The sequence below is a fragment of the Phallusia mammillata genome, chromosome 3 (assembly GCF_965637545.1).
Source record: "Phallusia mammillata chromosome 3, kaPhaMamm4.hap1.1, whole genome shotgun sequence".
Taxonomy (NCBI): Eukaryota; Metazoa; Chordata; class Ascidiacea; order Phlebobranchia; family Ascidiidae; genus Phallusia; species Phallusia mammillata.
This window is the reverse complement of record NC_137254.1, coordinates 15,579,270-15,604,958: the sequence shown is the minus strand read 5'-3', so window position 1 is coordinate 15,604,958 and position 25,689 is coordinate 15,579,270. Positions and strand designations below refer to the sequence as shown.

The window sequence follows — 25,689 nt, the reverse complement described above, 5'->3', positions numbered from 1 at the left end:
CCCAAATTGGTTTACAGTACCTCCAGAATATATCTAGGCAATTATCCTTTCACGACTCCATTGATAACTTTAACCACTGCTGGGCTAACTAGGGTTTAGAACAGGGCTCTTCAACCGGGGTTCCGTGCCACAAATGCAGGGGTTCCGTGAACTTTTCGGGTTCCGCAGGGGTTCATTGATGTTTGTTGTAGCAATTTAACATGACTGATCCACAATATCATTGATGCGAATCGTAATACACGCCTGTGGAAGTTAACCTCGGTTACACCATCGATCAATTGTAACGTAACAAGTCCAGCCTGGATACGCTCTGGCCAAACGAGACAAATGTGGAAATGACCGACCCAAGCAACATGGTAATGCGAGTTTGGCATGCGAGCGTTTTTGCATAAAGTACGCAGCAATATGCGCGGATTATCGAATTATTGCACATTTTCGAACAATGTGCGCACCTTGTACAAATATATTCACTACGAGCCCAGTTCAGAAATGCGTTTCTGTGAATTGTTTTATTAAAGTTAAATTTTTCTATGTGCTTGGGCGTATTAGTTGGTTTTGTGCCGTTTATGTAGCTTGCTTGTATTCCATGTACTAAAGTCAGCTTTGTGCAAAAACTTGTGCAAAATACTTTCATGGTTCCGTGCCACTAAAAAGGTTGAAGAGCACTGGTTTAAAATATATAAACAGGTTGAAGAAAAAAATATTCAAAAATATATTTCCCCCATGTACTTTATTAACCAAAATAAATAAAGCTTTGCAAAAGGCAGCACACAATGGCACATTTTTATGCTAATCTCAAAGGTACGTCTATCAAAAATGCGAACAGATGTCGAGTTTGTGTCAATTTTGGTAATGATCAAACCTTGGCTTAATAAACACCTAAAGGTATGTGCAGCTTCCCTAAAATTTGACATGCCGTAACGCCGGTAGCCATGTGCCATAAGCGTGGCAAGCAACGTTTTGGCTTAACCAAAACCAAGTGGATCACACGTTGGAATCCATATCGCGCAATTTGGAAAACGTTTGCCTATCGGAAAACAACGACCGAGTTGCGCCACTATGCGGATCACCATACAGCCAAACTTTCAAACAGAAAATACATCTGTGTGTTAATGTCGTTTTGCACAAATGCATCCTGCCATACTTCTAGATATCTAAAATGTAAATATTTTTAAAAAGTGATTGTACCATCAGTTATTTGCTCATTGCTTGTTCTACAACTCACTTACTTTTTTTCTTTTTCCTCGCCTTTGGGTCGATGACATTCCACTTATTGGGCTACGTCTTACCCTTTTCTTGTTTCGCTAGTCGTTTGCCTCTTGAGGTTTACAGGTGTTCAATTTTTAACGCCGTTGTTACCTATTTTATCATTACACCACTTCTTGAACTGTCTTACTATGTTCGCTTCATGTTTCAAAAAACTGTATATGTCGTGCTCGGGTTCGAATTAATCGGTATGCAGTTTTTAAACCGGTTTAAATCCACCCATCAACTCCACGGTCTGCGCTGCGCGACTGCTTACAATTCGTTTTTTTTTTTGAAAAATACTGTAGTTGTTATCGCGTGTATTTTTTATTACGTTGTTTTAAATGCAATAGGTTTGTGGTGGCGGTCGCAAAATTATATGGGCTGCATTTTTAATGCTACAAATTCAACTCAAAATATGGCGGAGGTACTCACAGTAACCAGGTTTGCTCATTTCTGGCAGGTGGCACACACAAATAATTTAAATGCAATTCGTGTAAACATGCTGACGGTTAGGGCTACTAGGATTGGCCTGGGGTTTTGTAATAATAATAATAAAATCAACCTAAAAACCTAACTCTTATGGGGATGTAAGCCTTAATTCTGGTGACTGCGTCCCTGGTTCTTGGAGGCAATCCATTCCAAACTCAGTAAATTTTTTTAGAATTGGGGATATGGGTTCAAATTTTTATGGCAATGATGCTAGATTTGTTAGAGATGAACTGTGTAAATATTTTAATACATCTGGTGCTGTTTCATGGCAATGGACAATTGGTCAACATAATTAAATGCCTTTAATTTAAATGTCCTATTCACAGAAAAATTAGGAAAAATGGAAGATGAAAATTGGAATAGGCAATTAATTGATATAATTTCCAGCTTGCCACTGCTGTATAATCAGTATCATCCAGACGAAAAGAACAAGCACAAAACTGAAAGTGCATGGAAGGAAGTTGCAACAAAACTGAGTTCCACAGGTTATATAGCTAAAGAAAAGTAACGTATTTTACGGACCATAAGGCGCAATTTAAATCCTTTTTCCCCTTATAAATTGATTGTGCGCCTTATAAGCCGGTGCGCCTAATGTGTGGATCAAGTAGTGCTTTATTGCCTACACTCCAGTACCGATACTATTATTATTTAAATAAACCACCGTCTTACACAATAAAGTACGGTAAAAGCGACTAGCAACTGTGATATTCACTAGACTTTTTTTTTTTTCCTCATTGTACTATTGTGACTTGCTTACATTTATTACGTAACAAGTAAACTTTTATAACCAATACTCCTTAAAATTGTTGCGTTTTAAAGCCCGGTGCGCCTTACGTATGAACGAAAAACTAATCAAAGCAATTTATTAACAGTGCGCTTTATGGTCCGTAAAATACGGTAATCTTTTCACTAAATTCACTAGTTTCATCCTTGTTTAGTTCAACACTGCCAAATGAAATGGAATAACCTGAGGAGTGCCTATGCCCGAAAACACAAAAAAGCACAGAAGTTCCCAGTGGATCAAGTTCTCAACCACCCGAAACATGGCCTGATTTTCAGCAACTAAAATTTCTGGACAGCTACATAAAGCACAGAAGGTATTATATCTTTTGTTTTAATTTGCAATGATAACAATGTTTTAATTACTAGCACCAGAGACTACTAAGCAGAGACTGCACACTGCGATTTTTATTAAGATCCGTTTCGATCGAACGCGACCAGTAAGATTGCGGCGTTTACCATTGAAAAGGATAGGAAAAAGTGGTGTTGTCGTCTGTTTTTTCGTGTTTGCGTGAAGCGTAGGCTTTTGAAATAAATTTTATTGATGGTACATCAACTTGACTACTTCTGAAAACATATTGAAGAAAGAAACTTTCCGAAGGCGAAAAAAAAACGACACAGGTGGCGATTGAGTGTGAGAAATTTGCTACCAAATTTTCGGATGTGCATGACAAAAATGAACCATTGCTAACATCTATAGATTATATTTGCGAAAAGAGATGTATTGTTCTCAAAAGAATGTAACTAAATTTTAAAATCTATCATGTAGAAATAAAGACCATGCTATGCCCAACACATTTAAACTGCAATAAATTTTATCACATTGCCTTTTGTTGTGGTACTTGTTTTTTTTTTTTAAATATCGATTCAAGCAGCTCAAACTAACCAACCTCATAGGTGTTAATTCCAGATATTGCTGGGAGTTACAAATGTTCTCAAAAGAATGTAACTAAATTTTAAAATCTATCATGTAGAAATAAAGACCATGCTATGCCCAACACATTTAAACTGCAATAAATTTTATCACATTGCCTTTTTGTTGTGGTACTTGTGTGTTTTTTAAATATCGATTCAAGCAGCTCAAACTAACCAACCTCATAGGTGTTAATTCCAGATATATTATTTTGATAATTGTCAGGATGAAGCTGGAAACAGCAAATGTTCTCAAAGGAATGGCACAAAATTTTATAATCAGTCATCATCAAATAAAGACCATGTCAGGCCTTACACATTTAAAATGCAATCAATTTTGTCATTTCGCTTAAAAATATAAAAAAGGTATAAAAGATACATTTTGGAATTGTCTATTTCTGAACTTTGAAGTAGCAAGGTGCATACAAATCTAGTCTGTTACAAAACATAACAGAAACTGCTGATTTAATAGTAACAATATACTTGTGTTTTGGTTTTACATTTGATGAGTTTGAGCATGTTGCTGTGGTGACACAACTCCATCTTCTTAAGTCAGAGCCTATCAACAACTTATTATCATTCTTAAGTCACTGTATTCTATAAAAAAAACTCACCACAACATTAGTTTCAAAAGAAAAGTTTTACCACAGCCCTTTTAAGTTCAGTTCAACAATAGTAAGACAAATAAATCGTTTGGGAGTAGTGTATTTCAGTCAGTACATTCTCAGTATAGGAGAGAGCTGTCGACAAAAACCTGCAGCACAACTTTAAACTAACCTATAGCCAATTTTGACTGAACACATGTGGTCATATCAGAAATCTCGCTTTCTACCACTACCTTGGGCCTGTATTTCCATCAGCTGGATGGGTGTTTTACCTTTATATCTTTTAAAAAGTAATCTAGTTTGTTTAACAACCATTAATATCCGATTTAAAAGCCTAAGCTTTACGTAAACACGAAAAAACATACGACAACACCACTTTTTTCTATCCTTTTCCATTGTAAACGCTGAAATCTTAGTGGTCGCGTTCAAGCGGAACCGATCTTAATACTTGCAGAGAACATTTTTATTTTTAAAACACAAATGAAGTTTAATGAGTATCAGATTAAAATATCTAAAAATCTTAATAATTAATTCAAACTTATATACAAAATTTTAGTTCCATCCGTTGCGTATTGGCAAAGATATCGCCCCATTTATGTCGTCGCTAAATGGGCAGCGTGTAGTCTCTGGTTAGTAGTCTCTGCTAGCACCAAAGACAATTTTTCAATCAATGAAGAACCCCGTGGCAATAGAACTGATGTTTCTCAAGGTGAAATTCCAGCACTACAATCGACAGTGCATTAAATTCTTCACTTGAATGTGAGCCTCCTGTCAGTCCTGAATCAGTAGCTTCATCTGCAACAGAACCACATGCAAAAAGGGCCAAGAAATCATTAGCTAGTGGTGTGAAAATTCAGGTGGAGTAAATCAATTGCAAAGAAAACTGGTAATGGTACTAAACTTGTTCTATTGCAGGGTCAAATGCGGAGTGTGAGCCAGAGATCTAACGAAAGGTTGAACACTTTAAGTGCTCCATCATCATCAGATAAGCCGCATTTGTAGCAGCTGAATTAAGAGCAAAAACACCAGATGTAGTTGGCTTGTACACACAACAAATTACAGATACATTGTATTCAGACATTTTAGTGCATTTAGAAAACTTGTAAATACCATGTGTTATGCACATTTTTTTTCATTGTTATTCAGGGTTTCATTGCTGCCAAACACTTGTCATGTTTTAGCACTGTTCTGTAGTGTTTATTCTTAAGTGTTAAGTTTTCTTCATGTTCCTTTCAGTGTTTCTACTTCTTTGATACCGCCCTTTTACCTAATCATTGTCATATTTTGTAAGAAGCAATTGTAAATACAAGAGCAGTATTTTTCACTTGAATGTTTTCATTTTATTTTTTATTGAAAGAAGTTATTGGTTTAAGCTATGCTTGGAAAAATTTAAGTCTGTAAGTCATGGATTAGTTTAAGTTTATTACCTACAATTAAACAATTTAAGCCATAAGTGGTGTATTGATTGTAAACCGACAATCGTAACCAATGTGCATTGGGCATCTATAGTAATCGTCGGCATCGGTTTAGATCAGGGGTGTCCAACTCTAACACACCGCCGTGCCAATTTTGGTTTCAAAATATACTCGCGTGCCAGCCTTTGGTACGTTTTCCAAACCATGTCTTAAACGTCGTAACGGCACGGGCTCAATCCGAATATTTGGCCAATATGTAGAACCCTTCTAAACGGTTAAAACAATGGGGCACTGGATAACTTTGTGTGCGTCAAAAACTTATCTTTGTTCAAGTGTCGGTTTAAAATGTTTTTTTTTTCAACTAAACACAAATGCGTTTGTAGTCACGTAATTAATTGAACAGATATCGGAAACGCAACAATTACAATTGTTTCGAAACAAACGGGCATTTTATTGCGACATAAACATGGCACGTTCCCTAACGTTTTAGTATTATGTGGCGTAACAACTTATTGAAATAAAAGTGATTACAATTTTTTTGTTAATAAATTCCATGAGCCAACATTAAACAATGCAAGGGGTTTATAGCCGCTTTTAGATGTTGTTATGTACGTTTGCATTACCGATTCCTAAGCCGTGTTCAATGTCCGTTTGCAAAGCACTGCAACGGCCCAAACTTGATTCAAGATAACCTAAGTTTCGGCCAGCTATATTTGAAACGTGAATTGACTTTACTTTTATTTCCTGCGTAACAAGTTCTTTAAAAACTAAATCGTTGTTAAAATGACTGATTCGGCAAATCGTCCTTTCGGTATGTGCATGCGTTATTTGCACCAAGAAATGTATCAAGTGACTATTTACAATATAATGTGACAGAAACTACAGGCTAAAACACAGAAAAGGCTTTGGTATATAGTCGCATACCGCCGAAGTATCGTACGGGTACATATATACTGCACCTGGTATAAGTATCGGCGCTATTGATCAAAAGACGCATCCCTGGCATTTTTTTAAAGCTCTACGCCTATGGTAAGGAGGCTTTAAATTTTGTCAAAATCGAACAATTCAATTAGTGGGTTGTGTAACTTTACCACTGGTAATCTTTACAGAATTTAGAATAAAGGCCAATAAGAATCAAATTTATTTTGCGTGACAAAATCCTAATGTTTACGATCTGAATGTGCAAAAGCTCGCGTGCCATTTTCAAATGCTCTGCGTGCCACGTGTTGGACACCCCTGGTTTAGATCATCAGGAGGCCGTCGTGCGACAGGTGGGTATTTCCCTATCGTTGTCGTGTCGTTTGGCAGTCTGCACTCGGCTTTAGTGCCTGTCTCTGTGTCAGCGTCTCGGTTGCGTTAGCAAAGCGAATGTGTATTCAAATGACAACGTGTTGTGTTAAATCTGGGCAAAAGTCAAAAAGAAATCATTATGTACATGAACAGTTTGTAAAGACATAACAACACCTATTTTATTTCATGGGATATACAAGATAATACGTAGCTGGCAGTATTTCTGGCCAAAATATTTTACCCAAGCAAAAGTGATAAGGTTCTCTCTGTCAAACATGTTTGCCACTAAACATTCATTGTATGTATTTTTAATGTTTTAGTAATTATTTACAAATATTACATTAATGACAATTCAGAAGCAATGCTGACACAGTTTTCTTTAGTGTGATGAGATTTCGGAATAATGTGCGTCGACATCGGGCTTTTTAAAACTTCTCTTCAACTGCGTGGATCAACTTGTGTCTTTTCAGAACTCCACTACGAGCAAAGCTTTTTGCACAAACATCACATCGATGAGGTTTCTCTCTGGTGGGTGCGTGTGTCAACATGTGTGCTTTCAAATTTCCACTTTGTGCAAACCTTTTTTCACAAACTTCTCATCGATGAGGTTTCTCATTGGTGTGTATCAACATGTGTCTTTTCAAATCTCCACCTTGGGCAAATCTTTTTTTACAAACAAGACAGAGATGACGTTTCTCTTCGGTGTGTCTTAACATATGTCTTTTCAAATTCCCACTTTGGGTAAATCTTTTTTCACAAACACTGCATCGATGAGGTTTTTCATTGGTGTGTACCGAAATGTGTTTTTTTAAAGTTTCTCGATGGCGAAATCTTTTTTCACAAACATCACAACGATAAGGTTTTTCGTTGCCGTGTGTCATCATGTGTCTTTTCAAAATTCTTCCTTCGCGAAATACTTTTTCACAAACAGTACAACGATGAGATTTTTCGTTGGTATGTGTCAACATATGTATCTTTAAATGACTACCTTGAGCAAATCTTTTTTCACAAACATCACATCGATAAGGTTTTTCGTTGGTATGTGTCATCATGTGTCTTTTTAAATGTACACCTTGTGCAAATCTTGTTTTACAAGTATGACATTGATGGGGCTTCTCCTTAGTATGTGTCAACATGTGTCTTTTTAAATGTCCACTTTGGCCAAAAATTTTCTCACAAACATCACATCACATCGATGAGATTTCTTTTCAATATTAAGATTTTACTTCTGTGTTTCCAAATGTTTATCATTACTATTCTTCTTTTCACAAACATCCCAAGTGTGGGCGCAAAGGTGATTTTTGAAAGCATTTTTGGTTGCAAAGCATCTTTTACAAAATTCGCATTGGTAATCACTTTCTTTTTTTCTAGTTTGTTGTTGGTTGGAAGATACTTGAAACGAGTTTTCCTTTTGCGAAGATGGTTGCTCAGATTCCGAATCCAGGGTTTTCATCTTTTCTTAGTAGTTAAACAACTAAACACTAAACATCTAATGTCTGAAACAAGTCGACAGTTAACTCTTTTGGCAATTAAAACAACTTAGTCAACGTTTCGTCGTCCCACTTATTAGAGAAAGGATCCGGCCGGCCGTTGTTTGAACGGTTCTCCTATTGGATATTAGAAACCTAAGCAGATCCAGATGGAAAGATTTTAACAACCTACGTGAGATGCTGTCGCACAGAACATATCAACTACATGCTACACTTTTCGGTGATTGTGACGAATTCACACTAGCGTAACGGTTCTATCTTTATTTTATGGCTTTTCTAGAACAAAGGCACAGCCGCGTTCAGCAGGCTAGAAAACTAGCTTCCAATAATACATGCTACTTTGGTGCAATATGTGCCAAATTTATCCTGCCCAATCAATATTATGTTCTTGACCGTTTTTGTGAAACATTACTTATATCTTCAAATATTCAAATGAAGTTTTAGATTCCTATGTACTTTTGCGTTAATATCTAATTACCGTTTGCCCCTACATTCTATTTGAAAAAAAAAACTTTAATTATTATTCTTCGCATTTCTTTTCTAATAATTCTTTTGCTAACAACGAAATAAAATAACGATGTAATCAACCGTTCCGCTCGTGCATACCGAATAATGTAGTAGGCCTTTTCACGCACTTTTAAAGTCATGATATTATCAATCGTCTGTTCTAACGTTCATGTTGCTGTCCTGAGTGGAAATGCCAGGACTCCAACCTCGCTTGTGATAATAAGCTTCTTTCGCCAACACTGTAACAGCAAAAATTCCTAGCGTTCTGTTATATTATGCTTACATCAGCCTACGTAATATGAACTGCAATCGACTGCTGATTTCATTTCCCGCGATGTTTAAATGCCATCACAGATGTCGAAAAATGTTGTTAATACTTATGACGGCTAAAGCATCAGTCACATTATTCTGTTGAGTAATTTTAGCTTGTAATAGAAAGGCATTTGCAGAAACAGCTGGTGCCAAAACAAAAACATCACTTTAGCTTTAGAGTTCTTTTTTTCATTTTCTTTTAGATAAGGGTGTTAAAATGTTGCATTATCTGTTTGACGCAAAGCAAAAAGATTTAGAAGGGGTGTCAACTAATTAGTGATATGGAAGATCAAACACATAACGATGCAAGCCAACATCCTCTCTACGTTCTAATTCTCCACAGGATTGTCGCACCTTTTTTTCCGCGTTTGTTTGATTTTACCTTTGAGGTTTGCGTTGGTAAATTGTTTGTTACTTAATACTGATGTTTTAAAGCGTTCTGGAGCAATAAATCTGACACAACTAATATACAATCTTGCTGACGGGAAGGTATTGTTTCAGTGAAGTACTGTGCGCTCTTACAGAAAGTTATAGTTAAATGTCAGGGTTCTCAACACGTTCCAGGCCATGGACCACAGCCCCAGCCACAATAATATCGTGGACCATTTTTTTAGCAAGATCGAAGTATGCATACAAAACTACTATTTGGACTTGAGACATAATTCTTTAAACCCGATTTTCAAGAAGTTAGATACAATAACATTTTGATACTCTTTCAACATGATTATCACCAAATTTAGTGGACGTCCTGTAGACCATCCAAAAACTCGTGCACCACCAGTTTGCATTAGGGGGTTGTTAGAGAGTGTAGCCAGATTTTTCCCAAAAGTTACGGGCTATTGGTTGGACAAGACTTCAAAATTGTCTCCCGTGAGATGTGTAGTAAGTTTCTATTAACCATCATGCTTGCATAGTTGTAAACACTCTGTAGAAGCACAGCCCTCGCATATTCGGCTACATACAAGTTTATCAGATCGGCCACATGACAACTAACAATGCCATGTCGTTTTCAGGTGTATCGCTCGCTTCAGAAAAGCATGCAGATCGTAATGTCGTAAAACTAAATCTTCTAAACTCTTGTAATGTTGACTGGTACTGTGTATGAAAATATCGAAGTTTTAACCCTCGAGGAAGACAGGCACAGTCAAACTAGTTCCATTTAGTGGGTGCCATTTTTTTCCTTGCAACAAAACATATTTAACACCTTATCAGTTTCCTTGCACCCCTGTCTTCAAACACAGAAGATGGTAGGGGACAAAGAAACTCGGAGGCTAAAAAGACTTGTGTTGTTTTCGCACCACTTGTTTCTACATCCGATTTTTTTTACAAATCAAACTTTATCTGATTTAGCAGTGGAGTTCAAAGAAATAGAAGGGAATGAGGGCAGCAGTTGATTGTGGTAATAAAAGACACAAGAAATTTATTGCATATTAGATGTAGTGAATGTTAGCAAACATGCAGAGCCAAAAACTATTGTTCAGGCTGTGAACATTGGGACCGTGGCAGAATATTATTTACATGTTGTTTTTTTAAAAAAACTTTTTGAGGTATAAGGAGTTATATAGAGACCTAAAAGATTGATTGCTCAAAAAGTTTGCAGGATCATAATGGCAAACCTGGAAATGAAATCGAAGTGTACAGGTTTCTCCTCTTTGAAATACAAACGTCATTCTGAAAATAAAAACTCAACGCGACGCTTTAAAACTCAACTGATCTTAAAAGAACATATTGGAGAAGCTGATCAGTTCGAACGACCACAGTTGATTCACACTGTAAAGAAACCTCATAGATGTGATGTTTGTGAGAAAGTATTTGGGAGCTACGGAAACTTGAAGAGACACATGTTGACTCACACCAAAGAGAAATCTCAGCAATGTGTAGTTTGTGAGAAAAGATTTAGTTCGACAGGTTATTTGAAGACACATTTATTGATCCACAGTAACGAAAGACCGCATGAATGTAACATTTGTAAAAAAACGATTTAATAGCTCCGAAAATTTAAAAACGCACATATTGACTCACACGCATGAGAAACGCCACCGATGTGATATATGTGAAAAGGTATTTATCACGGGCGGGTTGTTAAAAAAACACATGTTGACCCACACCAATGTCAAAAAGCATCATTGCGACCAAGAAAAGATTCAGGAGCAGTGGGGATTTGAAAAAACACATGGTGACTCACACCAACGAAAAACACTATCGATGTAATGTCTGGGGGTTTGTGAGAATCGATTCTGTCGTAGAGATGCTTTAAAACAGCGGTTCCCAAACTGGGGTCCGTGAGGCAATTTTGGGGGGACCGCGAAGCGGTTGAAGTAATTCAATAATCTTATATGGCGTCAGTTTGTGCCATTAAATAAGTTTAAATCAAAGTAGATTTGAGAATCGACTGTCTCTATTGCTAAACAATGGCCTTTATTAAATGACAACTATCAAAAATGCAATTGTTCGCGCACAACCGTAATATATTTGTTCTGTTTGTGATGTCACATGCTGTTTTTGGATGATTATTATGCGCAAATTTTGCGTAACTAGCTAAAACAGTGCAATCAACTTTCGTATTTATGTAGTACGCATTTAGGCTTAAGGACCGCGAGCCCTCGAAATAATGGCAAAGGGACCGTTTTGAAAAAAATATGAAAAAGTTTGGGAACCACTGCTTTAAAAAGTCTTACACCAAAGAAAACAACGGTAATGTGGCCAATGTGGAAAAAGACAATAGAGTAAAAAAAAACCGCCGCGGCTTTAAAAAAACATACTTTCGTCCACTTATATGTTATAGTTAGTAAAAAACTACTTGTGTTTTTTTGCGGTATTATAATTTGAAGCGTTACGTTGAATTATTTTTGGAGACTTATTTGTATTGTTTTGTTTAATAGTTGTCCCTGCAATGAAAATGTATGAAAATATGTTGGTGAAAAGTGTAAAATTAGAACATGTCCGGGCACATTTGCGAACAATCCAATGCGGCACAGTTGTGTTTTGTATTTCTCCTTGTTTACCGACTGTTGTTGCTGTTTCTTCGTTTGGTTGTTAAAGTTAATGATGTTCTTGTTCATGTTTACTCGTCATCTGTTCATGCGATTTTCTCTTTTTATAGTTAAATTTTGTGGAAAATTTCAAGAAACTATATTGCATATCTAAATCTATGTTCCAAGAGGATACATTACAGACAGAACATACGAAAACACCCGTGTAAAATAAAATAGACTATTGTGATTAAATTGTACCTTTACAGGATTTAGATGATTAGGCCTACGTTAGGTTTGTAGGCTTATTGTGACGTTATAAACGACTAAGATAAAGTTGTTTGAATCTTTTCAGGCACATAATCAATCTCAATTCTTATCAAGTGTTAAAACAACAGCATTCCTGTGGCCGCCAAGTCGTCATGGTTGTACGGCCCTGTGTTATAGTTTGTGCCAAATAGGGGCTGTCGAAAAACATTAAGGTGTGACACGCTACACAGAATATACTATAAAATATATGGCAAGTTAACGAATATAATCTTTAGCAAGAACTTTCTTCAACATGCATTGAGGTTTAGGTAGTAAACGAACGTGTTGTCTACGCCTGCAGTTTCACGACACACCTGGTAGGTTGTTTGAACACGCGTGTTGTCTAGAGCAGTGCTTGTCAACCTTTTTTTGATTCGTACACCCTTCTGGCGTATATTTTAAAATCGTACACCCCTATCCTTGCAGTACAGTGAATCCGGAATAAGGAAAAGCACAATATAAAGGAAATATGTGTATTATACCCAAGGTTGTATGACGGAAATGAAATGACATAATAAACAACTTGTACTAACGCAACGTTGCATCATCAATTTAATGCGAACGTTGCTGTTGAACTTCGTCCGCCAGTTGTACAAAGCGAGGCAGTAACCTCGTTTCCAGTGCCCCTCTCATAAGCGTGTCAACATCCTTTATTGAATTTCTTTTCTTTGATTTAATTTCAACAAGAGCAGAAAATCCCTGCTCGCATAGGTATGTCGTGGGCATGCGGACAAGGATGGAAATCGCTTATTGACTGAGATTTCGATATTCAGGAATGTTGAGCAGCGATACCCAAAAATCAGTATAGCTTTCACTTTGTTTAAACCCCGCCTTTTGCACCAAATCTAAACGCAGTGCAATAAGTTCACTGGTTAGTTCACAGTAGCCCAAGTCGAACTCTTCGTTTAGAAACGGCTGGACGATCCATAAAAGAGAATTAAGATTTAAATATTCCTCATCTGGAAAGTAAACTTCAAAATTTTGCTGTAACACATCGAGATGCTTATGTACCGTCGATTTTATATTGGATTCAATATTAGGGTTTTCGATTTCCCAGTTACTAGTCTTGATAAAATCGTGCAAGGATTCAAAATCTGAAAAATCGCATTTTACAACATTACTCTGCCACAACTTCAATTTAAATTTAAAAGCTTGCACCTTGCTGGCAACTTCAAAAATAGCACTCCCTTTTCCTTGCATCGACAAATTCAGCTGATTTGTGCTTTCAAATATGGCAGTTAAATAACACAATTTTGCAAGCCAGAAAGTATCTTCAAACTTGGTGGCCATTACGTGTCCTTCTTGAGCAAGAAAGACATACAATTCTTTTCGCAATTGAAACACTCGCTTCAAAACCTTTCCTCTGGATAACCAGCGCACCTCTGCATGATATAACAATCTCAATCCTTCTGCTTTCATGTCTTTGCATAGTTCTGAAAACATTCTGTGTTTCTTTGAATGAGATCGGACAAAATTTACAACTTTTATGACATCACTAAGAACAATATCCAGATCACCCCTTTGATTTTTTCTTGGTTTAATTTCTTTACTACAAGCGCCTCTCGATGTATCATGCAATGATTAGAAACACAATCAGGAGACACTTTCTTTATTTTCTGAACAACTCCATTCGTAGAACCTTGCATGGCTGCTGCTCCATCGGTAGTAACTGACTTACACTTTGTCCAATCCAAATCATGTTCCTTAATAAATTGATTTAACTTATCAAAGATTGCTTGAGCTGTTGCTGAAACTCCAACTTTACAACAGCACAAATAGTGCTCTACAATGGTTTTGGCTTCCGAATCTGCAAATCTACAATACACAATCAACTGCGCTTCATCTGTAATATCTGTCGTTTCGTCGAGTTGTATCCCATAAGCAGGAGTCTTTCTTAGCTTGATAACAAGTTGTTTTAGCAAATCTTCAGAAATATCATCGCATCTACGTTTAGCTGTATTGTCTGATAAAGGAATTTCCCTCACTTTGGCAATAGCCTTTTTTCCTCCATGCAAAATGTCTGCAGCAATTTCAAGACAGGGAAGAACTACAGATTCCAACTCGGTGTATGGACGCTTTCTTTTCATTACAACATGAGCCATTTTTAGGGAAGCAAGCACTAAATCTTTATTTCCTTCTCTAACCTCGCTTTCAAAAGACGAAACTTGCAGCTGTTGACTACGCAGAGAGGCCTCAAAGAATGCCTTTGATTTATTTTGATGATTAGGATGCTGTGTTTTTAAATGCGTTCTAAGATGCACTGGGGCTAAGTTACTATTACCAAATATGGCAGGACAAAACATGCAGCATGCCGAAGGATAGGGGTTTAACAATTCTTCTGTTGTGCGAAAAAACCCATACATGGTGTAATCATCATTCCATTTACGTTTCTTAGCGCGCAAAGTCGTTCTCTTTTGTATAATTTTCTTTGCAACAGAACACTGCTGGTCCTTACTGCAGTTGGTACTTACAGAAATGGCTTCTACGTTTCCTTCGGCATCTGTTTCTCCAACATTCTCAGGGTTGCATGACTCAATACAACTTTCACTTTCTACGGAGGACTTACTGAAGAAATTTCGTATATCCATCATTCCTTAATTTACACAGCAAACAACTAAGGTGAAAACAATAACTTGCAATTCAGATTCTACTGGAAAACAACCATTACCAACGATTATTAGGACAATTTAATTATGACGTAACAAGTTGAACATTGTAACAAGTTACTGAAGAACTGCGTTGTATGCCGTGCATTGAAAAATCCAGTTAACCTGGTCTGAAAAAAAAAATGTAAATTTATTGCGACACTTGATCATAGGTATGTTGTATTATTGTATCTTGTACACCCCATCGAAGTGGTACACCCTTTAAAAATTCTGGTACACCCTGGGGTGTACGATACACCCGGTTGAAAAGCACTGGTCTAGAGTTACACAGCACAATACGCCAAACACAGTGTTGTTTTCATTGCATAGTGCAAAACGGAACAGTGCATAATAAATAGGAAAGAAAAGTTTGAAAGAACAAAAATAAAGGAACACTGAATATAAAAAAAAACAATTGCCACACAGTGAATTTTTACACATTAGTTTTAAGTATTTGAAAAAACAATTAATTAAAATTTAAAGCCAATCTATCATAAAAGGTTTCAACCCGAAGTACCTTTTGCCTGCCATCTTCATTGAGAACAATGTATGGATACTTAGGCATGTTTCCAGGTCCTTTTAAGAAAATAGCCAATATTACAACATGTTTAAACAAACATACAAATTGTAATAACATTTTTGCTGTAAGTATCACATGGAAACAAGTATTTTAGAACTTTATGTGAATTTAGTACAATTCCCTCCCTACCTTTGCCAAGAAAAAAATGCTCTTGCTCTGCTTTTGAGCGACTTCTTTCTCTGCGTATCTCAGCAGAGATAGCATTTGTTTGCCAGATGGTTCCCCATTATCTGGCATATTAATTGCTTAATTTGTCTTTATAAGGCTGCAAAACAACATATGCTAACATGGTAAAAAATTTGAAATGTAACATAAAAAAATTACACATGCAATGGTATTTACATGTTGAAGATTTCTTCCTACTTTTCTTGGCTATATTGTTCTAAATCTGGAATGGTGGGGGATAATAGAAAGCCCCAAGTGCAATTATCTACAAACAACAAAATAGGTGTCACATGTAACACCTAAAACTGCTGCACAGAGATAACATGTTTTTAGAGTGAAACTACTATATCAGGTTTGCTTATACAGATTTAGCAATCATAATGTTCATTGAATATTTACCACATGAGGCTTTTTGGAGGAATCCAAATTCTAAACTTTACTCATTTTCCGTGGTTTTTCTGTTATCCACTTTTTAAAAAGTGGAGCTAATTGCCTAATTAGGTTTCGTACGTGATTCTGCAAGAAATGACACAGTGTTACTAACAATATGTATGAGCAACGATATATTAAATTCACCTAGCGACTCCGCGACTTGGAAACTTCATTTTGGATTTCCATTTTCAAAGATGAAAGCAAGCTCTCATTTTTGTCTCCATCTTCAGCCAGAAACCCCATAATTTCACCTAAAGTAGGCAAGGTGTTCGATGTGGAGCCATGTTTTGTCCTTTTGTGAATTCGAACACTTTGACTAAGATCTTTCTTTAGACGAGCCTAGACAAAAAATAAGGTTTACTTATCCTGTAAGGTACTAAAAATTTACACATATTCAAAAACATACATGTCGATGCATTGCCCCTGCGTGGATAAAAGGATCTTCCAACTAAGGAAACCTTTTAATTAGGTGTAGGCACAGTTTGTCGTATTCGTTCGGCAAATCATGCTTCATAGTTAACAAAAATCTTGCAGATTCTCGTCTTAACTTCGAACGGACCACTGGAATCCGGTTGTTTTCCTCAGCTTCTAATATCTCTTTTGAGAACCGTGGATATGGAGTATTTGTACACATATATAAAATTTACATTTTTACTTCGCAGCTTTTCATAAAACAATAAATATTTTTCATACAATAATTTGTTGTCCTGTAAAGATCCAACTAATGCATGACGGCCAAGATTTCCAGTCATCATACAAGATGTGGCACAAATTCGACTTAAAACTATTGCAATTAGTTTATTGCAAAACAAATCAGAACAGTACCGATTTCTTTCCGGCCATTTTTTAACATCACAATTTTCACAATAAATATTACTGCCTTTAAATGTGTCATACTGAATTTTGTAACGCATATAAAATGGTGATGTTATATGGGGGTGTTTGGTGTTTTGCCACCCCCTCAGAAAATTGGTGAAATTTGCCGGACCATTTCGAAAACGTTGTGCGTAGATTAAAAAGCCAAACGTGGACAAAAGCGGCTAAGATGACAAACATTCTTTAGCCTAAATATAGTTTTAAAGACGAAAACCTTTGTCCAAGGTAAAATAATTTAGGCAGTCGAATAGGAACCAAACCCGCGGAGTCAGGTTTGCTAACTTGCGGCAGGTGTTATTTGAGAAAAAAAACGGTGAGACTGGGATGACGTTGACTCAATTTAACACAAAAAATTAGGTTTTTGGGTTCATTTTATTATTATTATTATGAAACCTCAGACCAACCCTAATAACCGTCAGCAGTTTTACACAAATTGCATTTAAATTATTTGTGTGCGCCACCTGCCAGAAATTAGCAAACCTGGCTACTCTGAGTTCCTCCGTTAGTATCTCCACCATATTTTGAGTTGAATATGTGGCATTAAAAATTCAGCTCATAATTTTGCGACCGCCACCACGAAATTATTGCATTTAGAAAAACGTAACAAAAAATACACGCGATAACAGCTACAGTTATATTTGCAAAAGGTTATATTTTGCAAAGACTTTCTAAAAAAACACTTTCCACTAGCAAACAGTTTATTTTGCAAAGTTTGAAAGGGGATTTTTCTTCATTAGATGAAGATTCTCTAATTTTGGCAAAAAATAATGAAAAGTATGGTCAACTAGTTGTTCCAAATAAAAAGTTAAGACATGTTGTTGTATTTGGAATGTAACTTTCGCAAACATAGTGGTTTTGAAGATGTCTTGTTGAATGTTTTTAAATCAATTGATGTGGATATTTTAAAACAACTGTTTCCCACTTTGCTTGACAATTCTGGTCTTTATGAGATTGTTGTGAAAATTTGTCAACAATACATAAAAATCCGTTGTTATCAAAAAGCTAAGAAGTTAAATTTCACACTCCACTTAAATTTTGATCAAAATGTTAGTTTGCGAAAAAAAATGAAATAATTATGTTTTTTTTAAAGATTTTATCTTTTACATTTCCATTGTATGTATGTTTATGAAAAATATGTTGCTCATTTTTGTACAAAAGCTGTGACATTTTTTTCTAGAGCACTATTGATAATATGATCTTTTTTGATATTTACAATGTTTCCAAACAAGCAGCAATGTAGTCACCTGAATATTTTTACCATCCATGTTACCTGAATAATTTGTATTTTTTAATACAGGTTAGATATTTTTTTAATGTGTAACGGTTCTGACATGGTAAACAACTGACTATTGTTGAGGTTTACCAAAGGTGATCTGCTGAGGAGCTTGGATTTTTTTTCTTTTTTGCAAAGGACTGTGTGAAACAGGACCATCCTTCCAGTCAATGCATCGCTTCACATTAGATCCTTTAACTGATTTCAAATACTTTTGTCCTACAATAATGTTTTCAAACTGAGAGTATTGATTTAAATCGGGCATTTCTGAACGTCGCCCAATTTGCCTCATTGCACCAAAGTAAGCTTCAAGTGGATCCTGGTTGATTCTTTTTGTCAAAACATAGCTTCCTTCTGGAATCACCTGCAAAAGATACCGCACCATTTCCACCATTCCTTTTGTTGTAGCAACCAACCCTGTGTATGTTTGCCATGACAAAAATTTCATGGCTTGCTCCCTTAAATTATTGCTCTCGGCATTGGTCTTCCACTCATCTAAACTTGACAAGAAAGTGTTCATCAGCCAATCTAGGCGGGGGTCATTATTTTTGTTGAAAGGTTTTAGATCTGAATTGTATCCATAATTTAATCTTGTGTTCATCAAATCGAACCACCTGTTCATCAATGCAGCAAACCAAGCACTTGCTGACATCTCAGAACCACCACGACTCTTCATTAGTTGGGAAACCGAATTGGAAAGCAACTGTGCTGCATAACACACCCTCATTTTAGCAAAACTTTTGAAAGAAAAGTGTGCCTCTCCTAACTTGCATGAGCGCAATTCATTGGACTTGAATAGATATGGCACTTTTTGAAGTGCTCCCACAGAATGAAGTGGTCTTTAAACTTTAACATTTTGGTTCCCGTTGCAGAGCTGGACCTGATATTATTACATGTTGTTTTCAAAAGATGTGGTGGATCACAAATAAGAAAAAGTGGAACATCTTGGCTGTACAAATTGCAACATTTGTAAGGAATTTCCAGATTTAGATTATTTAAGTTGGCAAACATTTTTCTGTTGCACGATGCACCATCAGCAATCAATGCAAGTACCTCAAATCCACAGCTAACCAAACATTCAATTACCTCCCAAACAATACTGGTAAGCTGCCATGCCTGAAGTTTGTTTGTGGCAAAAAAAGCAACAGGCCTGGAGAAATTGAATAGGATTGATCGGGCATAAAACTGCAATGCATGGGTTGCAGCAACTTGGTTTTGAACCCGACAAGAACCTAAATCTACAAATCCAATCATGGAATCTGAATTTGCATCGTACACAATTGATTCTTTCACTAAGATACAAAGATAAACAATAGTTCCAAAAAAATTAGAGATTTCAGAATAAATACCTTTCATTTCATCCACAGAAACTGTTAAAAAGCGTTGGTGTGGTTGAAGTAACTGACATTTTTCTTTAAGATCATTAATAACATGTTGTTGTATTCCGGGTGAAGTTCGATAAACATGTCTGTAGCAATATTGGATAGCAAATTATATTTTCTATGTGCTTATGTCATGTTGCCTATTAACCTGTAGTCATTCAAAGTCCTGGCACTTGGTAAGCGAAGAATACCACTGCTGCGAAGTTCATTGTATGCAGCTTTGCTTTTACTTGCCAAACTCAAACAAAACCTGATTACAAAGCTTTGTTAAGTGGTAATAAATAAATAAAAAAAATTGCCCATATGTTACAAATATTCTCACTTTATAATTTCTGGGTGATATCGTTCACCACTTGCATTTTTCTTGTTCAGTTTGATTTGTTCCTCCCAAAAGATTTTGTGGAAATCATCAACCTCACCTGCTTGAGTTGCTACAAAATGTGTATAAAATGCCTAAAATGTTTGGTCAGCTGTGACTAAAAAATGTCATACCACTTTCTACTATCATTTGAAAATCATTAGACATGTCATTGTCTACACCAACACAATCCTTGTCTTGTTGCAAAAAAGCCTTTACCTCTTCTTCTAGTTCAGAAATTCTATAAAATAGTTAACTACCTGTGGTAAACTATCAACTTGTTTTTAAAAAGTGTTACCTCTTGGTTTTTACTCTTAATGTGCTCTGCACTCTTTCTTTCAAACAATGTCCTAATTGCACTTTTTGTAATGTAGTGTTTTTCAGATACTTCTGTCTTCTGTTATTGTTACGGTTATCGTTCATATCTAAGGATGAACAGTTGGAACATTGCGTTGAACCAGTAATAAAAATGGAGCAAGCTGATGAACTGCAGGAAAATACATTTTAAACAATGCAAGTTTTAATGTTTTACACAAAAGGGAATATTAAACCTCACCGGTTTGCTATAATTTTCACACAGGGCATCAAGTTCGTACTCAGTGGGTCTCCCTGTTTGGTGGTGTAATGTGGGACGGAACCTAATCCTGTGCTTCCTTGACAAATATTTGATGCTGATATACTTTCAAGAAGTTGGCTCATGGTTACACTCCTGACACACAACTTTTCTATGTGACTGGCTTTACCTCCCCATCCATAATAACTGGCATTTACTGCAAATTCTGAATTCACAGCAACTAAATATTTGGGCTGATCATGGTCATCTTTGAAGACTAAACAAACTTTGTCTTCAAAAACTTTTTTTTCCCAACCATTTGGGATTTTTGCCATTTTGCCATTGCCATCTGATGGTGGTTGCCTGACACTTTTTTTCATTTTTAATACTTTTGTGGGGCATATTTTGTGTTGGAAGACTTCCAATCTTCAGCTGTTTACGCCTGGCTTCTATTAAATAAAGAAAAAAAAATTTTAAACTCAATTTGGCACTAAAATTACAAATAAGTTGAAACTGGGTAAAAAAGCAAATACCAACTTGTAACAATGTCCGCTGGTTTAAAGTGAATTTCACAAATTCTAACGGTGTCTTTTTTGTATAGCTCCTTGATATGTTGATCACTTCTATACCCAAGAATAATTTTTTCAAGGCTATCAGCCCATTGGAACTGTGATGAATTTGTATATTTTTTGTTTGGAACATGAAATAAAGTGAATTGGGGTGTCCGGTTGTCGCATTGTGGCAGACAGCAAAGCTTAGACATATTTTATGATTAAATTATTACCTAAAAATAGAAAGTTGTAGAACTTATTCGCTCTGTTAGAGCTCATCAGATTGCCTGGCAGGCAATGAAAGTTCAAATGAAATAGTCAAAAATACACTTACCTTTGCTGCTTTCAGTGATTTGTAGCTAAACCATAGTTTAGGTTTCCATTGAAAATAAAAAAATGCTTCTTGTTTTTGGTCGGAATTCTAAAATTCATCGGTGAAAACTTTATGCACCTGACAAATAGGCTCTGACCCAATTTGCTTTATATTTACAAACAATTTCTCTTCCTTGTTGCACAAAACCTGTTTCAGTACGAGGTATAATTATACCATCGTAAACATTCTTTTAAAAGTTTGTTTCTTTAGCATCAGAGATGGAAACATGCGATGACAATTTCGTATCGTTTTGCGCGCTATACGCTTAACCGTTTACATTTTTAAGCAAAAATAACGCATAGAACACAAGCGAACTACAACAAAATGCTGATCAAACTTCTATGCACTGAACCGTGACGCAGGACGAAGGAAAAGCCCTAAAAGTCCATTGTTACGTCAGAGGTTCCACTCATGTTTTTAATACTCTTTGGACCAAGTGCCACATGAGCTCAGAGTCCTCGTGTTAAAGAAAATACAAAACAACACTTTCCCCGTCAGGAAACGTTTTTCCATCACAATAACTGGCACTTTGACGTGGTGTGATGGCGTTTTACTAAGACCAGTTCCCTGCTTCAATTATTTAAAAGCGTAATTGCAAACAATCATCTTTAAACAGACGAGTTCCAGTGTTATTGAATGTTTTGATGTTCGGAAAAAGTTATCCAATCTTTTGTAGTTATTTACATTTGGAATAGCCATCTTGGATAAAGTTTCCCACAATCGAGGGGCCATAGTTGAAATTTAGTCAAGGTAAAGTTTGTGCAATCTGATATTTTTTTAATAAGTGGCTTGTCGGCCCAAATAGATGCGGATGGCCTACTCATGGCCAGATGAATGGGCTGACAGTACAACCTCTACAACACCACGACAATGCAGTTTATGAACAACTTTAACTTTGTAAAAACTTTTTACTTACAAGTAAAAAAATAATCGGCTTAAGTATGTAAAATTTAGTTACAATTTTCGAACCTTTATTTTCAGACAATTCATCAAAAATTGACGTTGCAAACGACACTTATCGGGAGATTGACGACAATGAAAGGTAGTTATTAAAAATAATGGCCAATCTGGTCAGATGAATGGGCTGCTTACAAATCTAACATAAGTTGTTTTTATCCGTTTTTTTTGCGATATAATTACTAATATATTTGTTTGCAAGTTTGCCACAACAGTACCAACATCAAACTGTAGATCATTCGTATCGTTTTGTTACTCCAGCCTGAGTACACACTAACGATATTGAAAGTTTGTGGTGTAATTGCAAACGGAAATTTAAGCCCATGAACGGGGGATATTTAATCTATGGATAAGGAGCGGATGGAAGCAAAGAAAGATTGGCCTAATTATGCATGTGAAATTTTGTGTCAATCACGTACGATGCTTGCAATTATTTATTAGTAAGAGAAACATTAAGTATTGACGGGTAGTATTTAATTGGGTTGTATTTGGACACAAATGATCGCTGTTTAAAGCTGGCCTAACTGCTGATGAAGAAGACGTAACTGATTCTGAAAACCAAGCTACCCCTTCCCCTCTGATAAAAACAGTATCTATCGATCCAAGACAAGTAGTTTATACGTTTTATTTACAGGTAGTTGACCACATACCATATATGTTGCAAAGGATTGTTTGCAGTGCCTAAGAAAGAAAGAAAATGTACAGAACCAGAATAACACATCAATTGTCACTGCAACTATCAACTTCGAGATATGGATAAAACAATTCCTTGTCTTGTAACATCAGTACAACGCTTGTAGAAAAAATTGATCAACTAATGAAATGTCCCAAGCAAAAAGTGTAACTTTGCCCATTGTAGCTGTAGATGAAGAATGCAGATTCATTTCTGGAAAAAAATTTTAAGCAGATTTCCTATAAAAAAAAAAACAAGAAAATTCGGAGTGTTCACTTTTTTTTGTTGGGCATCGCTATTCGCTTCCGAACAGGCAAAGAAAACTAACCGACAGCCGAGTGGATCAGGTAATAAGTAACGCAACCAAGCGTGACTGCTGACTGGAAGAGTGGTGAAAGTTTTGCGGCACCGCACGGTAAAAATCGCTTTTTCTAAAGCTGAGCAAAAAACTGATCAGTGCTCAAGGAGCAAGTTTAAACAAAATAAACGTATTTGGTGGTGTCGCATTTACCTATTTTAAACGTTGCGTAATTTTCTTCAATTTTTCGTCTGTTTTGTCGTAATTAGCATGTAGCCTAGCTTAGGCTCCTTTTTTTGATAATCTTTTTGATAATTTCTTTTTGGAGCAGTTCGAGAAAGCACTAAACGCTCCTGGTCTTTGATGATACAGTGAACTGCAATATTCGCAATTGAGACTGAGTGGTTATTCCCAGTGACGATTCCTTTCAGTTGTTTGTAGAATCCGTCTTGGTACTGAGTGACAATACTTTCGATCGTAAACATAGTGAGATTAGTCAAGGTTTTGCGGATTGAAGCTGGAGTGGTGTTGCAAGCAATGGACTAAAGCTTGTTTAAGCAGATTGTGGTCAAGGTTGAAATAAAGGCTGGTTATATCTGCCGCCACCAGGAGAAGTGTTTTACCCACTTTGGGTGTACGAGACTTACTTTTCATCGCTCAAGTTTGATGCAAAGTCCTTGCTGTCTCCACAGTACTCATTAACACCTGATTGGCGGTAACGAATGCTGGTTGACTCTAATAAATGCTCCAAGAAGGCCGTCACTCCAGATATGCTGATATTACCTGAGAAATGCAAAAGTGTGACTGGGATGTCAAGGATACTTGTGGCGTGGAGGGTGTTTTGTTCAAGTTTGTGTGTTTCGAAATATGGGTAAGCATAAGCTGGCTGCGATCCAGCAAAGAACTTGGCTTGCGCGCCGTGCACATGGTGGTAAATTCCACTAAAATTCTTTAGACCAACAGTTCTGAGCAGCATGTCATCGTCGATTACTGCCGAAGAATGTAGAGAAGACATGAAGGAATCGCATTTTTGTCGCTTGTCCCTCAGGCATTTGTCGATGTCATCGGTAGTAATTTCTGAAAGCTGCTTAGCTCTGCATTACTGTGTTGTAGGGTCATCCAGATTCAAAATGACAGTTTTCCCATCTTTATTGGACCGGCAAATTACAATAGCTTTTGTAAAAGTCTTTGACCAGTTTTTTTATGTTTCCTCAAACTCTGTCGCATGGAGTTGTAGTTCAAGTTGTTGTATAAAAAGTTTTGGCGATCCACAACATACCCACCCATATGCGCTATTACTCTTTTACAGTTTTATGATTATATAACGTGATTTATTTATTTCCTGTTTAGGACTAACGATTTCATATATAGGCGAAATCGATTTCCAAAGTGTTTTGCAATAAGAAATATACAGACTGATTTAAGTGTGTGCTTAATTTGGCGGCTAATTAATGTTTATATATATATGACTGAAATCGTCTGTTGAGCACCCGTGGATCAGGACGATTTCTGTATTAGTACATCGTCGTTATTAGATTCAAGTTGGAGTCGTGTCATCAATGTAGATATTTAAGAGCTGAGATTGTTCGCATGCTTCTGCAATGTCTCTCAAACAGTTGTGAACTTCTCAAAACATTTGAGCCATGGTCTGCTGTAGTAAAGGTGTAAATCGGTGTTTCTTCTTGATTATCATTTTTTGTCTTCTGCTGTGGATTCCACAAACATTGATTACACAGTCAAATCCCCAACGCACAAACACGAAATTTAGGACACACAAATACGCTATGCGTTGAAATGACATATGGCTTTGGGCAATTTTATAAGTTCGTGATGTTAAATCTAACGCTTTCGCATGCCAACCACTACAAAACCACTCGCACTCAAATCTTTCCCATATGGTGTGTATACAACCTTGAACGTTACATTTCCCATACCCATTACCGACGACAAATTTACTACGTTTTTCTGCGGACATTTTTAGTTTCTGCTTATAAGTTTATGGCAACTAAAAATACATTTATAGATGTTTTTTTTTCACGTACGATTACAAACTGACTTAAGCGCTTGATAATTTTTAATACTGTAGTGCAAAACCGCCTCCACGCCGCTAATCGAATTATCTACGAATTGTTGGCCTAAGTCACCGAAGTATTCAAAACAACCCTTACTGTTGTCCAAATGCAACAATACGGACAACTTGAAATAAATAAACTAACAAAACGATTATGACGTTATAGCCGCTGT

General features: G+C 36.4%; 1 protein-coding gene, 1 long non-coding RNA gene and 2 pseudogenes across 2 annotated transcripts; 2 read left to right on the top strand and 2 right to left on the bottom strand.

Moving 5' to 3' along the window:
- Positions 1 to 6,800: 6,800 nt before the first annotated feature.
- On the bottom strand, positions 6,801 to 7,875 carry LOC145220372 (uncharacterized; annotated as a pseudogene).
- A 2,583-nt stretch (positions 7,876 to 10,458) lies between these two features.
- Positions 10,459 to 12,372, top strand: LOC145220374 (uncharacterized; annotated as a pseudogene).
- Positions 12,373 to 13,813: 1,441 nt separating this feature from the next.
- Positions 13,814 to 14,917, bottom strand: LOC145219667 (protein FAM200C-like). Its single transcript, XM_080086998.1, has one exon. The coding sequence runs from the start codon at positions 14,915 to 14,917 to the stop codon at positions 13,814 to 13,816; it is 1,104 nt and encodes a 367-aa protein (XP_079943124.1).
- Positions 14,918 to 23,721: 8,804 nt separating this feature from the next.
- LOC145220429 (uncharacterized) lies at positions 23,722 to 24,823 on the top strand. Its single transcript, XR_013858170.1, has 2 exons — positions 23,722 to 24,316; positions 24,401 to 24,823. It is a non-coding gene; the product is annotated as an uncharacterized LOC145220429 (long non-coding RNA).
- Positions 24,824 to 25,689: the final 866 nt, after the last annotated feature.

Coding starts and splice junctions, on each gene's coding strand:
- LOC145219667 (XM_080086998.1), bottom strand. CDS start 14,917: ATGGATATACGAAATTTCTTCAGTAAGTCCTCCGTAGAAAGTGAAAGT.